Source organism: Prunus mume, linkage group LG3 (genome assembly GCF_029339155.1).
Source record: "Prunus mume cultivar Tortuosa linkage group LG3, ASM2933915v1, whole genome shotgun sequence".
Taxonomy (NCBI): Eukaryota; Viridiplantae; Streptophyta; class Magnoliopsida; order Rosales; family Rosaceae; genus Prunus; species Prunus mume.
In genome coordinates this window covers 25250055-25267462 of record NC_142700.1, presented here as the reverse complement: position 1 = coordinate 25267462, position 17408 = coordinate 25250055, and the positions used below count along the sequence as shown (strand labels likewise).

The 17408-nt window shown below is 36.6% G+C and overlaps 2 protein-coding genes and 1 pseudogene across 2 annotated transcripts; 2 read left to right on the top strand and 1 right to left on the bottom strand.

Moving 5' to 3' along the window:
* Nucleotides 1-9794: 9794 nt before the first annotated feature.
* LOC103327231 (uncharacterized) lies at nt 9795-11264 on the top strand. Its single transcript, XM_008229522.2, has one exon. It carries the CDS (start codon nt 9837-9839, stop codon nt 11070-11072), a length of 1236 nt encoding a protein of 411 aa, XP_008227744.2. The 5' UTR covers nt 9795-9836; the 3' UTR covers nt 11073-11264.
* A 767-nt stretch (nt 11265-12031) lies between these two features.
* On the top strand, nt 12032-13490 carry LOC103327232 (cytochrome P450 93A2-like; annotated as a pseudogene).
* A 246-nt stretch (nt 13491-13736) lies between these two features.
* Nucleotides 13737-17291, bottom strand: LOC103327197 (UPF0235 protein At5g63440). Its single transcript, XM_008229492.3, has 7 exons — nt 17086-17291; nt 15834-15948; nt 15324-15477; nt 14995-15091; nt 14605-14693; nt 14451-14519; nt 13737-13987 (listed from the first exon to the last, which is right to left on the bottom strand). The coding sequence occupies exons 1-7, from the start codon at nt 17198-17200 to the stop codon at nt 13928-13930; spliced, it is 699 nt and encodes a 232-aa protein (XP_008227714.1). The 5' UTR covers nt 17201-17291; the 3' UTR covers nt 13737-13927.
* Nucleotides 17292-17408: the final 117 nt, after the last annotated feature.

The following is a 17408-nucleotide window of genomic DNA, read 5'->3' as shown; positions in this document are numbered from 1 at the left end:
CAATGGGCTTTCCAGATTTCCCGTAAAATGAAACTAATGATGGTCATTATCCGATTCCTGTCCAAACTGGAAAAGTAAGGTTGAGTTGCAACATACTGTTCAACCAGTTATCAAAGGTAGTGATACTTTGGCTATGGACCTTGTAGTTTAGTGGGGAGCCAAACCACACAGCTGCTGTCCATGGACAAAGGAGAAATAGATGTTCCACAGATTCTTCGTTATTTTCACAGACGAGGCACATGGGAGATTGGCTGATTTTCCTTTTAAAGAGGTTGAGCTTTGTAGCAATAGCATTGGATAATATCCTCCAGCAGGAAAATTTGATTTTCGAGAGTGATTTTAGTTTCCACAAGCCCTTCCAAACCTGAGTAGACACGACATGAGATGTCTGAGGTGGACCAACAATTCTTGAATTTGCTATTGAATGAGTGATATGATACCCAGATTTGACTGAGTATTCCCCATTTGAAGTCCAAGGCCAAATCCATCTATCCGGCAAGCTTGAAATGCCAATAGGCAGAGAAAGAATGCATCTTATAGTCTCTTGGTCTAAAAATGGCTCACTCTGCTTAAGTCCCAAGAACGCTCAAGTTTATTCATGATCTCCTCCACAAAAATTGGAGTGTTAGCAGAGAGTGGTCTAGTGGGAACAATAACATAATTATGTGGAATCTTAAGCCAGCGATCAACCCAGATATTAGTTTTAGCCCCATTAAAATTTTTCTTCCTTGCATGTCTGAGCAGTGTCTCTCCCTTCTATGAGACTTGCCCATGCCCATGAGGCTCGGTGTCCCATCTCTGCATTCTAAACGTCACTATTCGGAAAGTAATGAGCTTTTAGAGAACGAGCCCAGAGAGAATTCGGGTTATTGATAAGGCGCCAGCATTGCTTGCCAACGAGGGCAAGATTAAAATCCAAGAGGTCACGAAAACCAAGCCCACCATTCTCCTTTCTCATGCCAAGTTTGTCCCAAGATCTCCAGTGAATCTTATGATCATTCTCTTGATTAGCCCACCAAAACCTTGCTAAATCACCATTTATTTCTTGACAAAGCCCTGTAGGAAATTTGAAGCAATGCATCGGGTAGGCTAGAACTGCCATAGCAACTGCCTTAATCAACACTTCCTTGCCGGCTAAGGAAAGACAACTTACTTTCCACCCTTCAATTTTCATCTTGACTCTCTCTCTAACGAAGCCCAAAGCCATTTTTTTTTATCTGCCCCATATTCTTGGGAGACCAAGGTGGGTTCCAGGATTTGAAACTTCTTTAATTCCCAGTAATGAGTTGATGCTGGACATAGTGGTAGCAGAGGTATTCTGGCTAAAATAAATACAAGATTTAATCGTAATTTATAGATTGCCCCGAAGCTAAACAGTAGTCATGAAGTAATTCATGGAACCTGTAACAGTTTCGTTGATTTGCCCTTAAGAAGAAGAAGGAGTCGTCGGTGAAGAAAAGATGTGATAAAGTAGGGCTGCCACGAGCAATTCTAACATTCATATTGGCTAAAGATGTTGTCCTATGACGACTTGGTTTGCACTACATGGAAAGTCTCCTTCAAATCTCCTCGAATTATATATGAAGTTGGTGTTACCTCCAATTCTCATTCAATAAATGAAGTAAACTCATGCATCTATTGCTACAATTGCAATGCATGTCTTCTTATCCTCTTTGAATTTTGATATTTTTGACAAACACTTAGAAAATCAAAACTAAGAGGGCTCATTTGTTGCATAGGACTATCTTGACATGAACTATGTTTAGGAACTGTCTTGACTTGGCTTTTCTTGGTCTAAGTTGGATAACATTTATCATTTGGTGTATGCTTAGACGCATTAAAACACCCAAAATGGTGTATGCTTGTTGACTTAAAAGACTAGATAAATTTTTTTTTCTATATATATATAAAAGTATCAATAAAATAATTACTCACAAAAATCTTAGCCAAAGCCTCAATAAAATTTGCTTCCACATTAACAAACTAAAAGTAAAATGTATGTATATCAATCATTTATGATTTATACAAACAAACACATTTATCATAAGCATCCTTAAGATAATCAGCAATTTCTTCTTTTTCATTAAGTAAAAGACAATATTAACCAAAAGAGGACAAGGGTAATCAATAATTTCACATTCCACTCAGTATAGCGTACTAATAGCAAGCAAACATAATTTTCAGAATAGTAAGAAGCTCTGATTCAAACCAATCCGGTAATTGCATTGGGGATGATTGGAAGCTGAGAATGTCATAGCAAAACTAAATAAATGTTCTCCCACTCCCACTACTGAAGCTTTTCCGGTGGGATGATTAAAAGGTTTCTTTTTTTAGGAGATTTTATTGGCACCCCATACTAATTTTAAACATGAATAATTTATTTAACCCTTGTACATAATTACCGTTAAGGAAAAAAGCATTTATAATAAAAATTAAATTTTTTCACTACACCCCACATATGTTCCTGCAACTCTAGTTAGACTTTTTAATCAAACCATCATGTTCCTACAACCTTAATAAGGTTTATACGCTTATGTTGGTGAAAAAAATATATTGTATTTATTCATGAAGGGTGAGATTGAAGTTAGAGAGGCTTTGAATGAGATATGAGTTTATTTTTTGGCGTTTTTCAAGCTTAGGATTTCATGATGGTTCGCTGGTTGAGTTCAGCACACTAGTACCAAACGCGATAGGTAAATTCGGTGGGATGCCACCGAAACATTGCACCTATTTTGGTTGTGTTTGACCAGCCATTAACTTCAGATGCAGTGGAGATCCACCATAATATGGAACGGTGTTCGGTGGTGTATTACCGAATTGTTACCTACAATTAAGTGGCAACAAACCGAAATATATTTATTTTTTCAGTAACTTATTGTCGATCACAAATTTAATGTAAGCTATTTGACCTTGCTCCTATTGAAGGAACAAAAATAAGGTGATGCCCTTAAAATAGATGACACATCATCCAATGTGATGGTCATCTCACCAAAAGGCATGTGAAAGATGTTCATTTCGGGATGCCATCTCTCAATGAAGGTAGATACAACAATCTTATCTGCATTCCGATAAAACACCTAATAAGTTGCTCTAATCCAGACCTCTGAATGTACCATTTGAATATACCATTATTTGGATTAGCCCACCAATTTCACTAACGAAGGGTAGATGTCTTCGACATGCATCTAAGGTGCTCACATTCCTAGTAAAAAACAATATTGAATACAAACTCAATAACGAATTCGATACATGATCATGAAATAAGAAACGAATTCAGTAGACTAGCATTGAAAAGCAGAAACATATTCGGTGGACTACCACTAAAAAACTAAAACAAATTCGGTGGACTACTACTGAAAATATAAACACATTCGGTGGATAGCCATTGAAAAAGAAACAAAATAGGTGGACTACCACTGAACAAGGTAATGATTTCAGTGGGGTTTACACAGGTAAGTTAAGGAATGGGGTTCATGAGGGCAATCTAGGAAGAAAAATGAGGTGTAGTGAGTAATTTTAAAATTTACTAAAATTCAGTGGGGTGTAAGGAGAATATGGGGTGCAAAGAGCAAATTTTAGGGTGCCAATAAAATTACCCAAAAGGAAAATGAGACTTCAAAGCCAATCTCGTGGACTTCGAAACTCCATTTACAAAGAGTTAGCCATGTTATCCATTGACACTCCCAATGACTATCAGGCTCGCACACATGACACTAGAAAATAATGAAAATAATCAAAATTGAAAATTGAAAACAATTAGGGCCTGTTCGTTTATGTTTTAAAGGCCCTTTTGTTTTTAAAAAACAGAAACAGAGCAAAAACATGTTCGTAAATAAAAATAGAAAACATCAAAAACGTTTTCATAAAATGAGTTGGACTTCACGTTTACTTCTACAAAACAGAAAAAAATGTTTTTGTTCTCCCAGAAAACAAACGCTCAAAACAGACTTCTGCTCAATCTCTCTCTCAATTTTCTCTCCCTATCAGAATCGTTCTTCTCTCCTCCTCACTCACCCTTCTCTTCTTTCCCCCTTTCTTGACCACTCTTCTCTCGCTTGGCTCACTCCTCTCTTTGGCAATAGTCTCTCTTCCCCTCTTCACCACTAAGGCTTTTTGTTATGTCCGATTGCTCCATCACCACAGACCACAGCTGCTCTTGGAAGATCTTGGTAATTTTCTATATTTTTCCTCTTTCTCTAGCTTTGGGTATTTTGTGCCTTTAGATCTAGGGTTTTTTGTTCATGGCTGTTCTAAAAATAATTGTTGTATTTTGTAAATTAGGTTTCTTATACATCTAAAAATTACGAAGAAGAAGAAGAAGAAGAAGAGGAAGACTCACATTAACTGAGGTAATTCCTCGTTTTTCTTCTCATTGGTGCTTCATTATTTATTTGGGCAATTTAGCTTTATAATTTTCTCAATTGGGTTCCTTGTTGTGCTTAATTTTAGGATCTTTGATAATGATTTTCATAGTTTTGAGTTGGGTTTTGTATATGGTGGGCAAACCCACGAGTTGATATAATGAAATTATGGCATGATAATTGCTTAAAAAAATCGCATGATAATGGAAAGCCCTTGGCTTTATGCCATTATTAATGGAGATATATCTTGTAGTGTATTTTTTTTGGGATCTTTGAGAATGATTTTCATAGTTTTGAGTTGGGTTTTGTATATGGTGGTCTGTTATTCAGTTTACTTTTGGAAGAGAAGCATGTCGTGATAGGTTGTTCGAAGAGTTTCAAGTAGAAGACATCATTGTTGAGGGTGAAGATATGGCTACACCAAATTTAGATATGTCTCCGGAAAATATTGCACAAATGACCAACATTAGAGATAAGATTGCACAAGATTTGTGGCGTGATTTCACCCAAGGCTCTTGATTATATTATTGTAATTTTTAATTTTTATTATTATTAATTTTTTTCTTGTGTGTCAATGAACAAGTTTTTGTAATATTTGGTCTAGAAGCCAATGAATGTTTCAATCGACTAATTTAAACTAAGCCAAATGCATAGATATATCACTTTTTCTTAAATCTAACTTAATCCAAGCTCTTTAAATTTAGTAAAATAGATCAAACGAGAAAAACATGTTTGGTGTGCATAATAAAAAAGGTGTGTGCATAATAAAAAAGGTGTTGGACTAATTACATAAATGTGTGAAAATGTTAGTTTAAAAAATGAAATAAAATCCTCTTACCGAACGCATATTCACTATTTTTTGTCATTTTTTTGGTTTTTGCTCTCTAAAACAATTTTTAACTAAGCTACCAGACGTTTTTGTTCTCTGAAAATCGTTTTCATTTTCTCGTTTTCATTCTATGAAAACATCATTCTATGAAAAATGCTCTTACCAACTTTGAAAAAGGCTATTTTCGTTTGTGCGGTGTTTGCCCGTTCTTGGTTTACTCCTATGATGGAAGGGCAAAGGCCTTGAGAACCATAAACTGGTCAACAAGTCAGCTTTCTTTGGTGGGCTAGCAAAATTTCTAGCAGACTTGGTTTGGAATGGATAACTTGCGTCCCAAGTTACTGATTTCTGCAAACAAACGATTGTGAATTTGGGTGAGGAATATCTCCCAAGTAAGTTCTTTTCCTGCCTCCTGGTGAGGACTTTAACAATTTATCTCAGTATAAGGAGGTTGCCTTGGCCAGAATGGTTTGATGGGATTTAAATTGTTCTTTAGGCGGAACTGAAAAGAGCTAGGCTTCAACTTGTAAATCGATACAAATCTGCGAGCTTTGATGTACCTCATGCTTTTGTGAAGCGAACTGCAATCTTCTTAATGGCTTTGAGGGCCTAGATGAATTTTGTTGAGGTTTTCCATACTTGGAGGAGACTCAAACCTGTCATGGTTTTGAACGAAAGAAATCTCGTTTTGAATGACTTGTTTCTTAAATCTGATTTTGTGGATCCTGATCTTGGTTTCACTTGAAATTCAAGTGGGCTTGTTGGTTGATTTTGAACTTGTCTGACGGTTTTCTTTGTGTAGGATCTTTGTTTGATTGGGTGATGATTTTTTTGTTGTCCTTTACCCTGTTCACTCCTTCTTGTATTTATAGTAAAACTGTTTCTTTTCTGGAGTAGGGTGATTGTGTTTATTTATTGGGCGGCAAAGATATCTCCCCCTTTTTCTTTTAATGGAAGGAAAGAAAATAGGATTTCTTCAGTTTTGGCAGATAGGCTCTCAAATAGGCAATCACTTCCCTGATTTTCTTGAAAAGGAACCTAATCTCTTTCCCAATTTCAACTGCCCCTTGTGAGATTTTACCCGTGATGGTTAGTTTGACTCCTTTTAGCTCCCTGCTTTCCTGCTTATCCCTCTTTGAGATTGTAACTTGCCTATCTCCTTGGGAGAATTACCTTCTCTGAAAAGGAAGAAAAATCTCTGAATATACATATATATATGTAAGAGGATTTGATCCAACTTTTCTTTATCCCGAGATGTCATGTGCAGTCAATTTTGGCAGTGCATGCATGTGGCTGAGGTGTTGTCAAGTTGGGTGTTGTCGAAGAAAAAAAAAATTATAATGATTAAGACATTATTCTTTGTTTTATTATTAAGTTATGATTTCAAGACTATTGGATTGTAATATTTTATTGTTGTTTTTATTATTAAGTTATGATTTCGAGACAAATTGGTTTGTATTATTAATTGTGTTATGTGAAAACTTATTATATTTATGTTGTGATTGTTGGAGACTTATTACTTATCCAGGGGGAATTCAGCCCTTGAAAACTAGTTCAGCTGAGTTATAAAAGATGCTACTAGCGCATTGTACTACCTGTAGGGAACTCAAGTAAGAAATGTGACCAAAAATGCTTCTTGTTTTTGACAAAGGAGTTCCAATGGTCGACCAAGTTGAGGAAATTGGCTGGATTTGTTGTATACAAGTCGAACAGACAATTCGTTAGAAATTCCCCCTAGAGGTGAGGCCTTACTTACATAAAGCTTATCTCCTCCATGAGGCAAAGGATTGCTGCTTCCACAGCTGTCTCCACTCGGTCAAATGCGTCTTGCCTTGAATGATGATGAACAGAGACTCCTTGGGACGTCAGCCAGCAACTCGCTTCGCTCACTTGTTCGACCTATTTGACTACTTTTATTTCCATCTTATGAACTATCGTTCGACTCCTGTGGGAGAGTCTCACTTCTCATTCTGTTCTAAGTCTCTAGCAATCAACACTAAGTCTCCAGCAATTACAACATAAATATAATAAGTTTTCACATAATATAATTAATAATACAAACCAATTTGTCTCGAAATGATAACTTAAATTGGGCATTGTTTTTCCAGATTCTATCACATTAATTGATAGAGCCGGTCCAACACGAAATAGGAAAACTAAGCAAATATGCTAAGTGAGTTACTTGACTATCTTCTTTTGTTATAGAACCCTCTTTTGTCTTCCTCCGACAATTGTTGGACAGTGAAATCTCTCTATCTATTTAAACTCTCATTCACTCCCGATTTCAACACTCTCAACTTACCTCACATACAACAAAAAATTTCTCTCATCTTTTCTTCACTTTTTTTCCTCAAATTCTCCCTCCATGGATCAAAATATTCCATATCTTGATCAATAATTGGGCATTGTTTTTCTCGAACCTGACCTAGGAAAAACTTGATTGAGTTTCAGTTAAAGTGCAGTTTTCTTATTATTTGATTATGTGGTTAATTTTGTTTAACCAAGTGATTTCAGTTGGTATCAAGTGTAGACAAGCTAGCTTCAATAACTACACTAGATACTTACTCACGAAAGAGTTCTTTTGGAAAGGGAGATCTTGTAATCTCTAAAAGAAGTGGACTACAAATGGTAATGACATATAAAGCATTTTTTTAAAACAAAAGTCATGTTCATCCTGTGTTCAAATCTTGACGGAAGCTTTATGTGGCCATGGATGTTTTATATTCAAGGCAACTGGATGATCCGATGCTTGTTTTCATAGTTGACTAAGAGCTTGTTTAGGAATACAGTTTAATTGATTTCCATGGCCATAAAAATAATATATATATTTATAAATAAATAAAAAGGTAACGGCTATACTAAGTTTTTTCCTAATTGTTTTTAAAATTATAGTATAGCCACGTTTTTTCTAATTTTTTGTAGAACATAGTATAGCCGCACGTTTAATAACTCTATAGAAAAGTAAACTATCAAAAAGGGACAATAGATATTCGAGTAATGGACTAATAGTAATGAATAGGGCTCTTGGGCTATGGTGAAATTTAATTAAGACACCCGAACGATTTCACAAAAGACTTAATAAATAGAAATTAATTATTTTGTGGACTTTTTCTTTAAATTTTTATATATTAAATAATAATTTAAAAATAATTAGTAATTAAAGTAATTCGAAAAGGCTAAGATGTTACTTAATTACATATATTAAATTAAAGAAGCAGGACAAAAAACAAAAGTAAATAAACTAATTTTATATTTTTAAAATTTAAAATATTTAAAATAAAAAACATGTCCAAACGAAAGTTCGTTGGCACACGTCTATGAAACGACATTTCTTGATTAAATGTTGTTTTGAGCGAGCGCATGGGTTCCACATGTGAAGACAGTAAAGCCGGTCAGCTATACTATTCTTAAAAAAATAATAATTAAAAAAAAGGTGGAGCCATATGGCTATAATATTACATAACAAAATGAAAAAAACTAGTATAGCTAGGCGGCTATAATATATAGACCCGCCCAGCGCCCATCCGACACGTGTCAAAAGAGTAAAGCGTGCGGCTATACTATGTTTTAAATTTTTTTAGGAAAAACGAGTATAACCGCGCGGCTATACTAAAAACAATTAGAAAGAAGGGAGTTTCACTAAAACACCCAAAATAGGAGCTGAAATTATAAAAAAACCCAACACCCAAAATACTTTATAAACACACCAAAAACCCATCATTATACACACTCAAAACTCATTTATAAACACACCCAAAAAATATACAATTGTTGACTTTGGGGTTAATTTTGGGTGTGTTTCTATGTTTAAATAGTATTTGGGTTTTTTTTATAAATACATGTCTAGAATTGGGTTTATTATAAATTTGTATAGAAAGAATTGAGTATAGCCATGTGACTATACTCATTTATTACTAAACTTTTTTTAAAACATAGTATAGCCGCACGCTTTACTCTTTTGACACGTAGCGCAAGGTCAGTCTGTATATAGTATAGCCTGACTATACTAGTTTTTTTATAGCCGGCGGCTATACATTATTTCTAATTATTTTTTTAAAAAAAATAGTATAGCCGCTTGGCGTTACTGTTTTGACACATGGCACCTATGCGCTTGGCGCGTCCTTTCTATAAAATAGTACAGTGGCTATATTTTTTAAAAACGACATTTAATTAAGAAATTTCGCAACTTTTGTCGGGACAGGTTTTTATTTTTTATATTTTTTATATTTTTAATATATATATATATATATAATAGTTTTTATTATTTTTGGTTGAGTTTACATTTGACTGTTGAACATTAAAAAGCCGTTGAATAATTCTCTCAATTTCCAAAAAAAAATCAAGCACTCGCCCTAAAATAAGCTCTAGGAAAACTGGAGGGAAACCTTTGGAGGGAATTTGGAATTTAATGCATTTCACTTTATTTGAGTCTTGATTAATTCTTTATCTAATTTGATTAGAGATATGTCGAGGAATGGAAAGCCAAAGATCGCAAAATTTTGGCGCCTTCTTTTTTATTGATTTCCCTCCTCCGCATTCAAAGAAGGCTAATTATATAAAATACTTAATCTGTAAGGTAAACAGGCGTAAAGCAAAGACAAAACTTAATTTTGTGAAGCTGTAAGCAAACACTAGTGTTTGTGTCCATGGCTTTCAGTCAGTCATCCTCATCATCCTATGACTCTTCCTCTTACTCTTCCTCTTCGTCTTTTGATGAAGATCACCAATCTGATTCATACGATGATGAACCGGAGGATGAACAACTTGCACCTGATTCACAAGAGTCGCCTACCTTGGTTGGATCCGACACCGAATACAGATGCGAATCGGAGCCTGATTCAGAGGCCGACTCTGCCAAAAAGACCAAGACCAAGTCCAACACTAAGATCAAAACCAATACCAATGTTGAGGCAAAATCCAAAAACAAATCGCCTTCGTCTACCGCCGTTGTAAATAAGAAACGGCCCCGGGAGAAGCCAGAGGAAAAGGGCTGTGATGCCTCCAACGAGAAGAGGAAGAAGGCAGTAAATGAAACAAATCTCCATACTGGTGGTGATGATGCTATGGAGAAGGACAAGGAGATGAAGAAGAAGAAGAAGAACAAGTCGAGGTCGTCTTCGTCTGCTGCTGCTAATGCGAGAGTATGGAGCGAAAGGGATGAGCTTGTTATGGTGAAAGGTATTATCTCATTTCTGAAAAAGTTCTCGACATTTGATGGAAAAAAGTTCTACAATTGGATCAACAAGTACATTGAAGCGGACGTGTCAAGAGGTCAAATAGCAGATAAAGTGTGTCGATTGAAGAAGAAATATCGTAACAACGAAGCGAACCGTGGGCCAAATGGGGAGGATCCTGTCTTCTCAAAGCCTCATGAGCAGAAATTGTTTGACCTATCAAAACAAGCATGGGGGAGTATTAGTTGTACCACTAATCATAATAATACTAATGCTGATATTAATGATGGTATAGTTGAAGAAGGTGCTGATGCTGAGAAAAAGGCAACGGGTGTTGTTGACGATGCTCAGAAAAAGGCAACGGATGTTGTTGACGATGCTCAGAAAAAGGCAACGGATGTTGTTGATGGTGCTCAGAAAAAGGCAACGGATGTTGTTGATGGTGCTCAGAAAAAGGCAACGGATGATGATATTTTGCAGGAGAAGGAAGTATTGTTTGACGATAATCTAGTCATTGAAGCTTTTGATAAGTATTTAACAAGTCGTGGCTTAGATTTGAGGTGGTTTGGTCAAGACAAATTAGAGAGCTTGGAGAACAAGTGGAGAAAAATCAGAGTTGCTGAATCTACTTTTCGCTTACTGCAAGCCAAGTTTGATGCAAAGTTGCATCAAATAGCGCTACATGCTTACAACTTCTTTGATTATTAGTCTGCATTTCTTTTTCCTTAAGCTTTTATTTTGGTTATTAGAATGTGTTTTTGAATTTTCGGTCTATTGTCTGGGAGTTTTCATGGTTCATACCTACATTTAGGTTTTTAACCTATTTGATGAGTCCTTTTGAATGAGGAATATATGTATGCGTATAATTAAAGTTCGCAGTGCAGTAGAATTATTATTCTTGATGCCTTCTTAGACGATGAATGTAATCAGAATTGGTTTATGCCCCTTTCTAGTAGTTTTGCTTCATTAATAAAGTTTTCCTCGTACTGTCTGTCGGGGTTCGTAAAAGTGCAAAGAACGCTTGCAGACATTATGCTGAAAGGCCCTCGAGCTTGCAATGGGGCAGCTCACTCCATCCTATTCAGAATATAATAAAAATCTGCTCATATCTTGTTTCTTGGGGCATGATTTGAGACTTTACATTATCTTTGGTTATGATGTATCCTTTGTAGGTTTGATAAGACATCAGTTTATCATAATTCATATTCTCAGTTTTGTTATGTTGGTGCTTGGACGTTTGTTTTGTTTGCTCAAGGATTTGATCTTTATGGTTCTCAAAAGAATCAATGGTCCTAAGATAATATCTGAATTTGATATAAATGCCCAATAAAACATTTTGTAGTAAATTCTTAATCTAACATCACTCTCTCTTTTACTTTGTTTCAAACCACATTACAAAATCTCCAAAATTAAGTAAAAACAAACCCATGATCTCATCCATCCAGACTCATACGAGGAGATCTGTTATCCCATTGTGATCATGTTCTTTAATTCTTCCTGTCGCAGTTTTTGTGGCAGGTTTGCACTGTATTTCACAAGAAATGCATCTGCATGGTTAAAATGACTACACTTATTGTTATTCCACAAAGTCTTCTCGGATGCTGGTGGTTTCGTTTCGTCAGCCTCCATGGCTACTGAAATCTTCAAAACTCACGATCTCACTTTTGCTGACGAGTTTCCAGAAACTTGGGATTCTTTGCCACCCCATATGGTGACTATTGGAGGTTCATGAAGAAGCTTTGCAAGACTGAACTGCTCTCACCCAGGCAAATAGAAAGGTCGCGTGCCATTTGTCATGCAGAGGTTGCAAAAATTTTGAGGAAAATGTTGGAGAGTGCTACGAGGAAAGAGATGGTTGATGTGGGTGCTGAGCTGATGAGGCTTACAAACAACAGTATATGCAGGCATGCTCTAAAATTAATTTGATATGTTCTTTGAAATTTTCTCCAATATTTCTATTTCTCACAAGTGCCTGTTTAATAGCAGGATGGCTATGAGCACTAGTTGTTCAGAAAATGGTGAGGAAGCTGAAAAAATCAGGGAGTTGGTAAAAGAATCATATGAGTTGGCTGCAAGGGTTTGTTTTGGGGATGTGTTGGGTGCACTGAAGAGGTTGGATTCTGGGTTTATGGGAAGCAGCTCATGGATGTGACCATGTCGTATGATAAAATTTTGGAGTGGATGCTGAAGCAGCATGAAGAGAGAGCAGAGAGAGAGGGTTGGGATAGAGAAGATAAAGATTTGATGGATAAACCATTGAAGGCCTATCAAGATGATAAAGCCGAGGTCAAGATTTCCAGAACTCATGTGAAGTCTTTCTTGCTTGTAAGCGATTTCAATCCTTTCCATTTTCAAACCACATCTTGTTTCTGATCAATTCATAATTTACCATTATGTTAGGATCTTTTCATCGGAGGTACTGCTACCACAGCAGAGGCCATGCAATGGGCAGTAGCTGAGCTCATCAACCATCCCAACATATTCAACAAGCTCAGGGTGGAGATAAAATCGGTTGTTGGTTGTAGACTAGTTGAGGAATCGGATGTTGGAAACCTCCCCTACTTGCAGGCAGTGATAAAAGAAACACTAAGATTACAACCACCAGTGCCTTTGTCAACAAGAGAGAGCCGCCAAGACTGCAGTAGCAATCAACCAGTATGCAATAATGAGAGATCCAGAGTTATGGGACAATCCAGATGACTTTAGGCCAGAGAGGTTTTTGTCTCCTGAAGAGAAAGCAGATGGGGAAATGAATCAGAATGAGACCAGAGGACAGAATTTTCAATGTGTTCCATTCGGATCGGGAAGGAGAAGGTGTCCTGGCTCAAATTTGGCAACCATCCTGTTGAATACTTCAATTGCTGCCATGGTTCAATGCTTTGATTGGAAAGTCGGAGATGGAAATGAGGGTAAGGTTAATATGCAAGTTGGCGCAGGCATGTCTTTGCCCATGGCTCACCAACTTATACTTTTACCTGTTGATCACTTCAACCCATTTGCTTCTTCAACATAGTTCTATGTAAACTAGCATGTGGGTTATGCAAAACAAACTTGTGCTAAGAATAAAGGTAAGCTATATAGGTATTGGTGTTACTCAGTACAAGATAACGAAATCTGATCATAGACTTCTTACATGCCACTCCGTGTTTAGTATGCCATTGCAAAAAGCATAATGTGTTCTTAAAAATGATTTCTCTAAAATGTAAGTCTGGATCCTAGCATAAGTGGTTTTATTTTCAAGAAGTTGAGATACAATTGGAGGGCAAAATTTCTTAATTTCTCCCCGACTCCTATTATCGTTCACAAAGTTCACATGCGCATAACTAGTAACTACTCAAGTGACCAATTCTTGATTAATAGCAAAGGCAAGACTACAGACATAATTAACTGGAATTATCATCAAATAGACTCAAGTTGTACAGTTGAATTTTTGACATTGCAACAATGCATTACAACAATCACAACTAACAGAAGAATAATTTGAAGTCCAGGATGTCCAGGGTAAACGTACAAGTTGAATGGATCTTATCTTTCATTACAATTGACATGTAAATTGTACAACCTCAAGGTTGAACAGCCTCCAGAAGTTTCTCATATACTTGCCTAGCAGACAAATCCTCCACCTGCAATAATCACCAAATGATAATGAAGAAGGCCAAGCAAGATCAGCTTAAGCAGTTTCTTAGTTAAATTGGCATCATAACTCATACACAATTCAGGGGTCTATTGCATACATAGCTTCTATCAGGATGCCGCCCAAGTGAGGTTCCCTAAATGAATTGTAGTTGCTCTTATTTTATAAGCAGTCGAATAAATTAGATAAGGAAGAAATATCATGTCTTGTTTTTATCTATGTTGCCAAAGTAGAAATGTTTGTGCAACAATACAGTAAATCGGGGAATAGTGCACGGCAGCAAAATTATTGTATACAATGCTCTGAATTTTTTTATAACGAAAATGGTAATGTTCTCCTTAACATAGGCATATTTGAAACAGAATATGATACACCCAAGCTGCCACCAACAGCCACACCCATGAGAGAGAGAGAGAGAGAGAGAGAGAGAGAGTAAAACTTGTTTAACTCACCACAAGGAGTTTCGATTTATTATTCCACCCTCTCTGAAGAGTCATCTGGCTTAGTCTTAGACCCAACACCTGTGTAAAAAGCAAGTATTAGATTTACACGTTCGAAAAGATTGGCTTCTTAGGTTAAACAGCCTAAGATGAAACAGAATCATACTTTGCCCATGAACTCCAAGAGTTCATTGTTTGCTTCTCCTCGAGCTGCAGGTGCAGCCACAGTAACTCTAACATCATCAGCATTCACTCCTGTCATAAGAGAAAAAAGTGGGAACATGAAATTTATGTCAAGGAACCAATAATTTAAAATATAATCAGTCATTTAAATTTCTGGTAAAAAAAAAACTTTTTTTTAGCAAAGCGAACACAGCTCTCGTAGAGGTATATATATAGATGTCAAACTTAAAAGTCAGCAAGGACTAGTGCTCAGCACACACGAAATCCAAAAGAATCAAAATAAGTATATGCACGAATTGACTTATGATTTCCATTCGAACTAACGAGTTGCAGGCTAAAAATATGACAGAAATACACTAAAAATTTCTTTTACTTGTGATTGCTGACCGTTGTGCACGGTCTTCCACTTCTATAGCCACTTGAACGAGTCCCCCATCTAGGTTTGAAATGCAGGGTGGCACAGGAGCATCCTACATCACATATCAGACTACCATGCTCAAGCAGAGACAAACTTTCTTAATCGTTTCCCAAAATGTTTACAACCCAACAGATGGATACAATGAGAAATAAGCTCCTATTTCCCTTAATTTATAAGAAGGAACCCAATTTCTGAATGCAAACTAAATATGAGAATGCGAGATAGTTTTTTTCACAATCAGGTCAACAGATGATGACACAAAGCCTTTATAAACTACCTTATACCTGTGGGTTGGTTTCAGCAGCAACCGTGCTTAGAGCACCATCAACAACATAAATGAAAGAAGCACCTTCCAAATCTTCTTCTGAGCGATAGAAAACAAAGAGTCCACAACCCACACAGTTCATACGAAATTGCTTCTCCATTTTCCCCTCACCCCTGGATTAATAACGATCAAGATTTCAAAATATGAACTACGATGATACTATCACATAATAATTGTACTTGAAAAAAAATCATTAAACTCTATCTTGATTGAAGAACATAATGCACTGACAGGACAATCTCAAGGAAGAACATACGTATGAAAAGGTGCAGAAACAAATAGTTTCTCAGAAACTGTCAGACAAACTGAGGTACAAGAAACTGAAGGCAGGTGATCAGCCACTGTTAAACAGAGAGTGTCATCCAGTCCAGTATACAACACACATCAGTAAAAACCCAATTGTTTTCTTCTTCTTACAAACTGTATAACACCAAAGATATCATACTTTCATTAGAAGAAGAAAAAGAACCTTTTCAATACAACTTTTCCAGCCTCAGCAATGTTAAGCCTTGCAAGATGTTTGCTCTTGTCCAACACATAAGCTTTGTCAGTCTTCCTTTTGGGCATTTTCTGCAACTGGGTATCTTATACAACACACATTTCAGTATAATATAAACTGCTTGCCCAAAAATATTATTCAACAAACTCTCTTTTAACAACCATTATGAAAAATCCAATACCAATTAAAATGAGCAATTATACCAACAGAGGTGGCCCATAGGCTAAGCGACCGCACAGGGCCTCCTAAATTTAAAGGCCTCCAAATTTTTCCAAGTCAACGTATTAAATTAACTAGAAGATGAAAATGAAAATGAAATATTAAATATCACCCCACAACGCCACATGCAGAGGCCCCAAAACCAAAATTGAATTGAATATTACTTATCAACCAATTCCACGATTTAGAGAGTAGAGGCCCTAATTTAATTAGTTTTCCTCTTCCCAACTCTCACGCTGCAACTCTTCTTTATTTATTTATTATGGTCTGAAACCTGTGTTTTCCCAACTCTCACGCTGCAAAACCATTTTAATCATTCGTTTCTCTTTCAGTAAGTCTCTCTCACTCTCCTCCATCAAAATAAAGCCCTTTCTCTTCAGCACCACCCTCTTCCATCAAAATTTGGATTGTAAAAACCCAAGCTTTAGCCCTTTTCCCAAAATCACAGTTCTTTTCTCCCTCCCTCATTCACATGAGAATTCACCAACCATTGAAATTGGAAAATCAATTTATTAGCTCTGTGATTTGGAAGAGGGACTAAAGAAATATTTCTGGGAAGCTCCTTCCAAACAGCTCTATTGCGCACCTAATTTTGTTAAATAAATAAAATCGTCAGGCACACGTAGGAATATTTATGGGACAAAATAAAACAAATAAAAATCGCCGGATGGTTTTATTTTAGCCATAGTAGGCTCTGGTGTAAGAGTTTTCGGATCCTATTTCACACTCTAGAGGATTAAGAAAGAAAGAAACAAGCTGTCGAGTTTACAAATTAAAAAAATAAGGTTGTCCGTTGAAAATTATTTCGATATCTCCCATATTCCCAACCCATTACAACACAATCTCAAACCAAGAAAGGGCCTCGACATCCATATTTGCAAAATCAATGGACGGCTCTGTATACCCAATTTCTTTTTTGAAACATATTAATTTCTGCTCAAACAATAACCCAACTACAATCAAGAGAGAGAGAGAGAGAGAGAGAGAGAGAGAGAGAGAGAACCAGTTATGAGGAGGTGAGATCCACAGTGCTTGCAGTAGTAGACGAAGAGATCAGAGTCAGGTCCATCTGGAGCTGCATCCTCGCTCGAGTACGTGTGTGTTGTTCTCTTCGGCATCACTCTCTTCTCCTCTTCTTCTTCTTTTCTCTTTCTTTCTAACGCTGATCGAATTGGGTACGGCTGGAGCTCCACCAAGGCACTGAAAGTGGTATTGTCAAGCTAGGATTTACTAACAGCAAGCCGAAGACTTGGACGACGTCGTTTTCATGTCATGTTATGTTCTACTGATTTAAACATGTTGGGCCGTAACCTGATTGTGTCGGCC

Coding starts and splice junctions, on each gene's coding strand:
- LOC103327231 (XM_008229522.2), top strand. CDS start 9,837: ATGGCTTTCAGTCAGTCATCCTCATCATCCTATGACTCTTCCTCTTAC.
- LOC103327197 (XM_008229492.3), bottom strand. CDS start 17,200: ATGCCGAAGAGAACAACACACACGTACTCGAGCGAGGATGCAGCTCCA. Junction 14,520..14,604: donor TCTTGGAGTTCATGGGCAAA/GTATGATTCTGT, acceptor CTTTTTACACAG/GTGTTGGGTCTAAGACTAAG. Junction 13,988..14,450: donor ATAAATCGAAACTCCTTGTG/GTGAGTTAAACA, acceptor TGATTATTGCAG/GTGGAGGATTTGTCTGCTAG.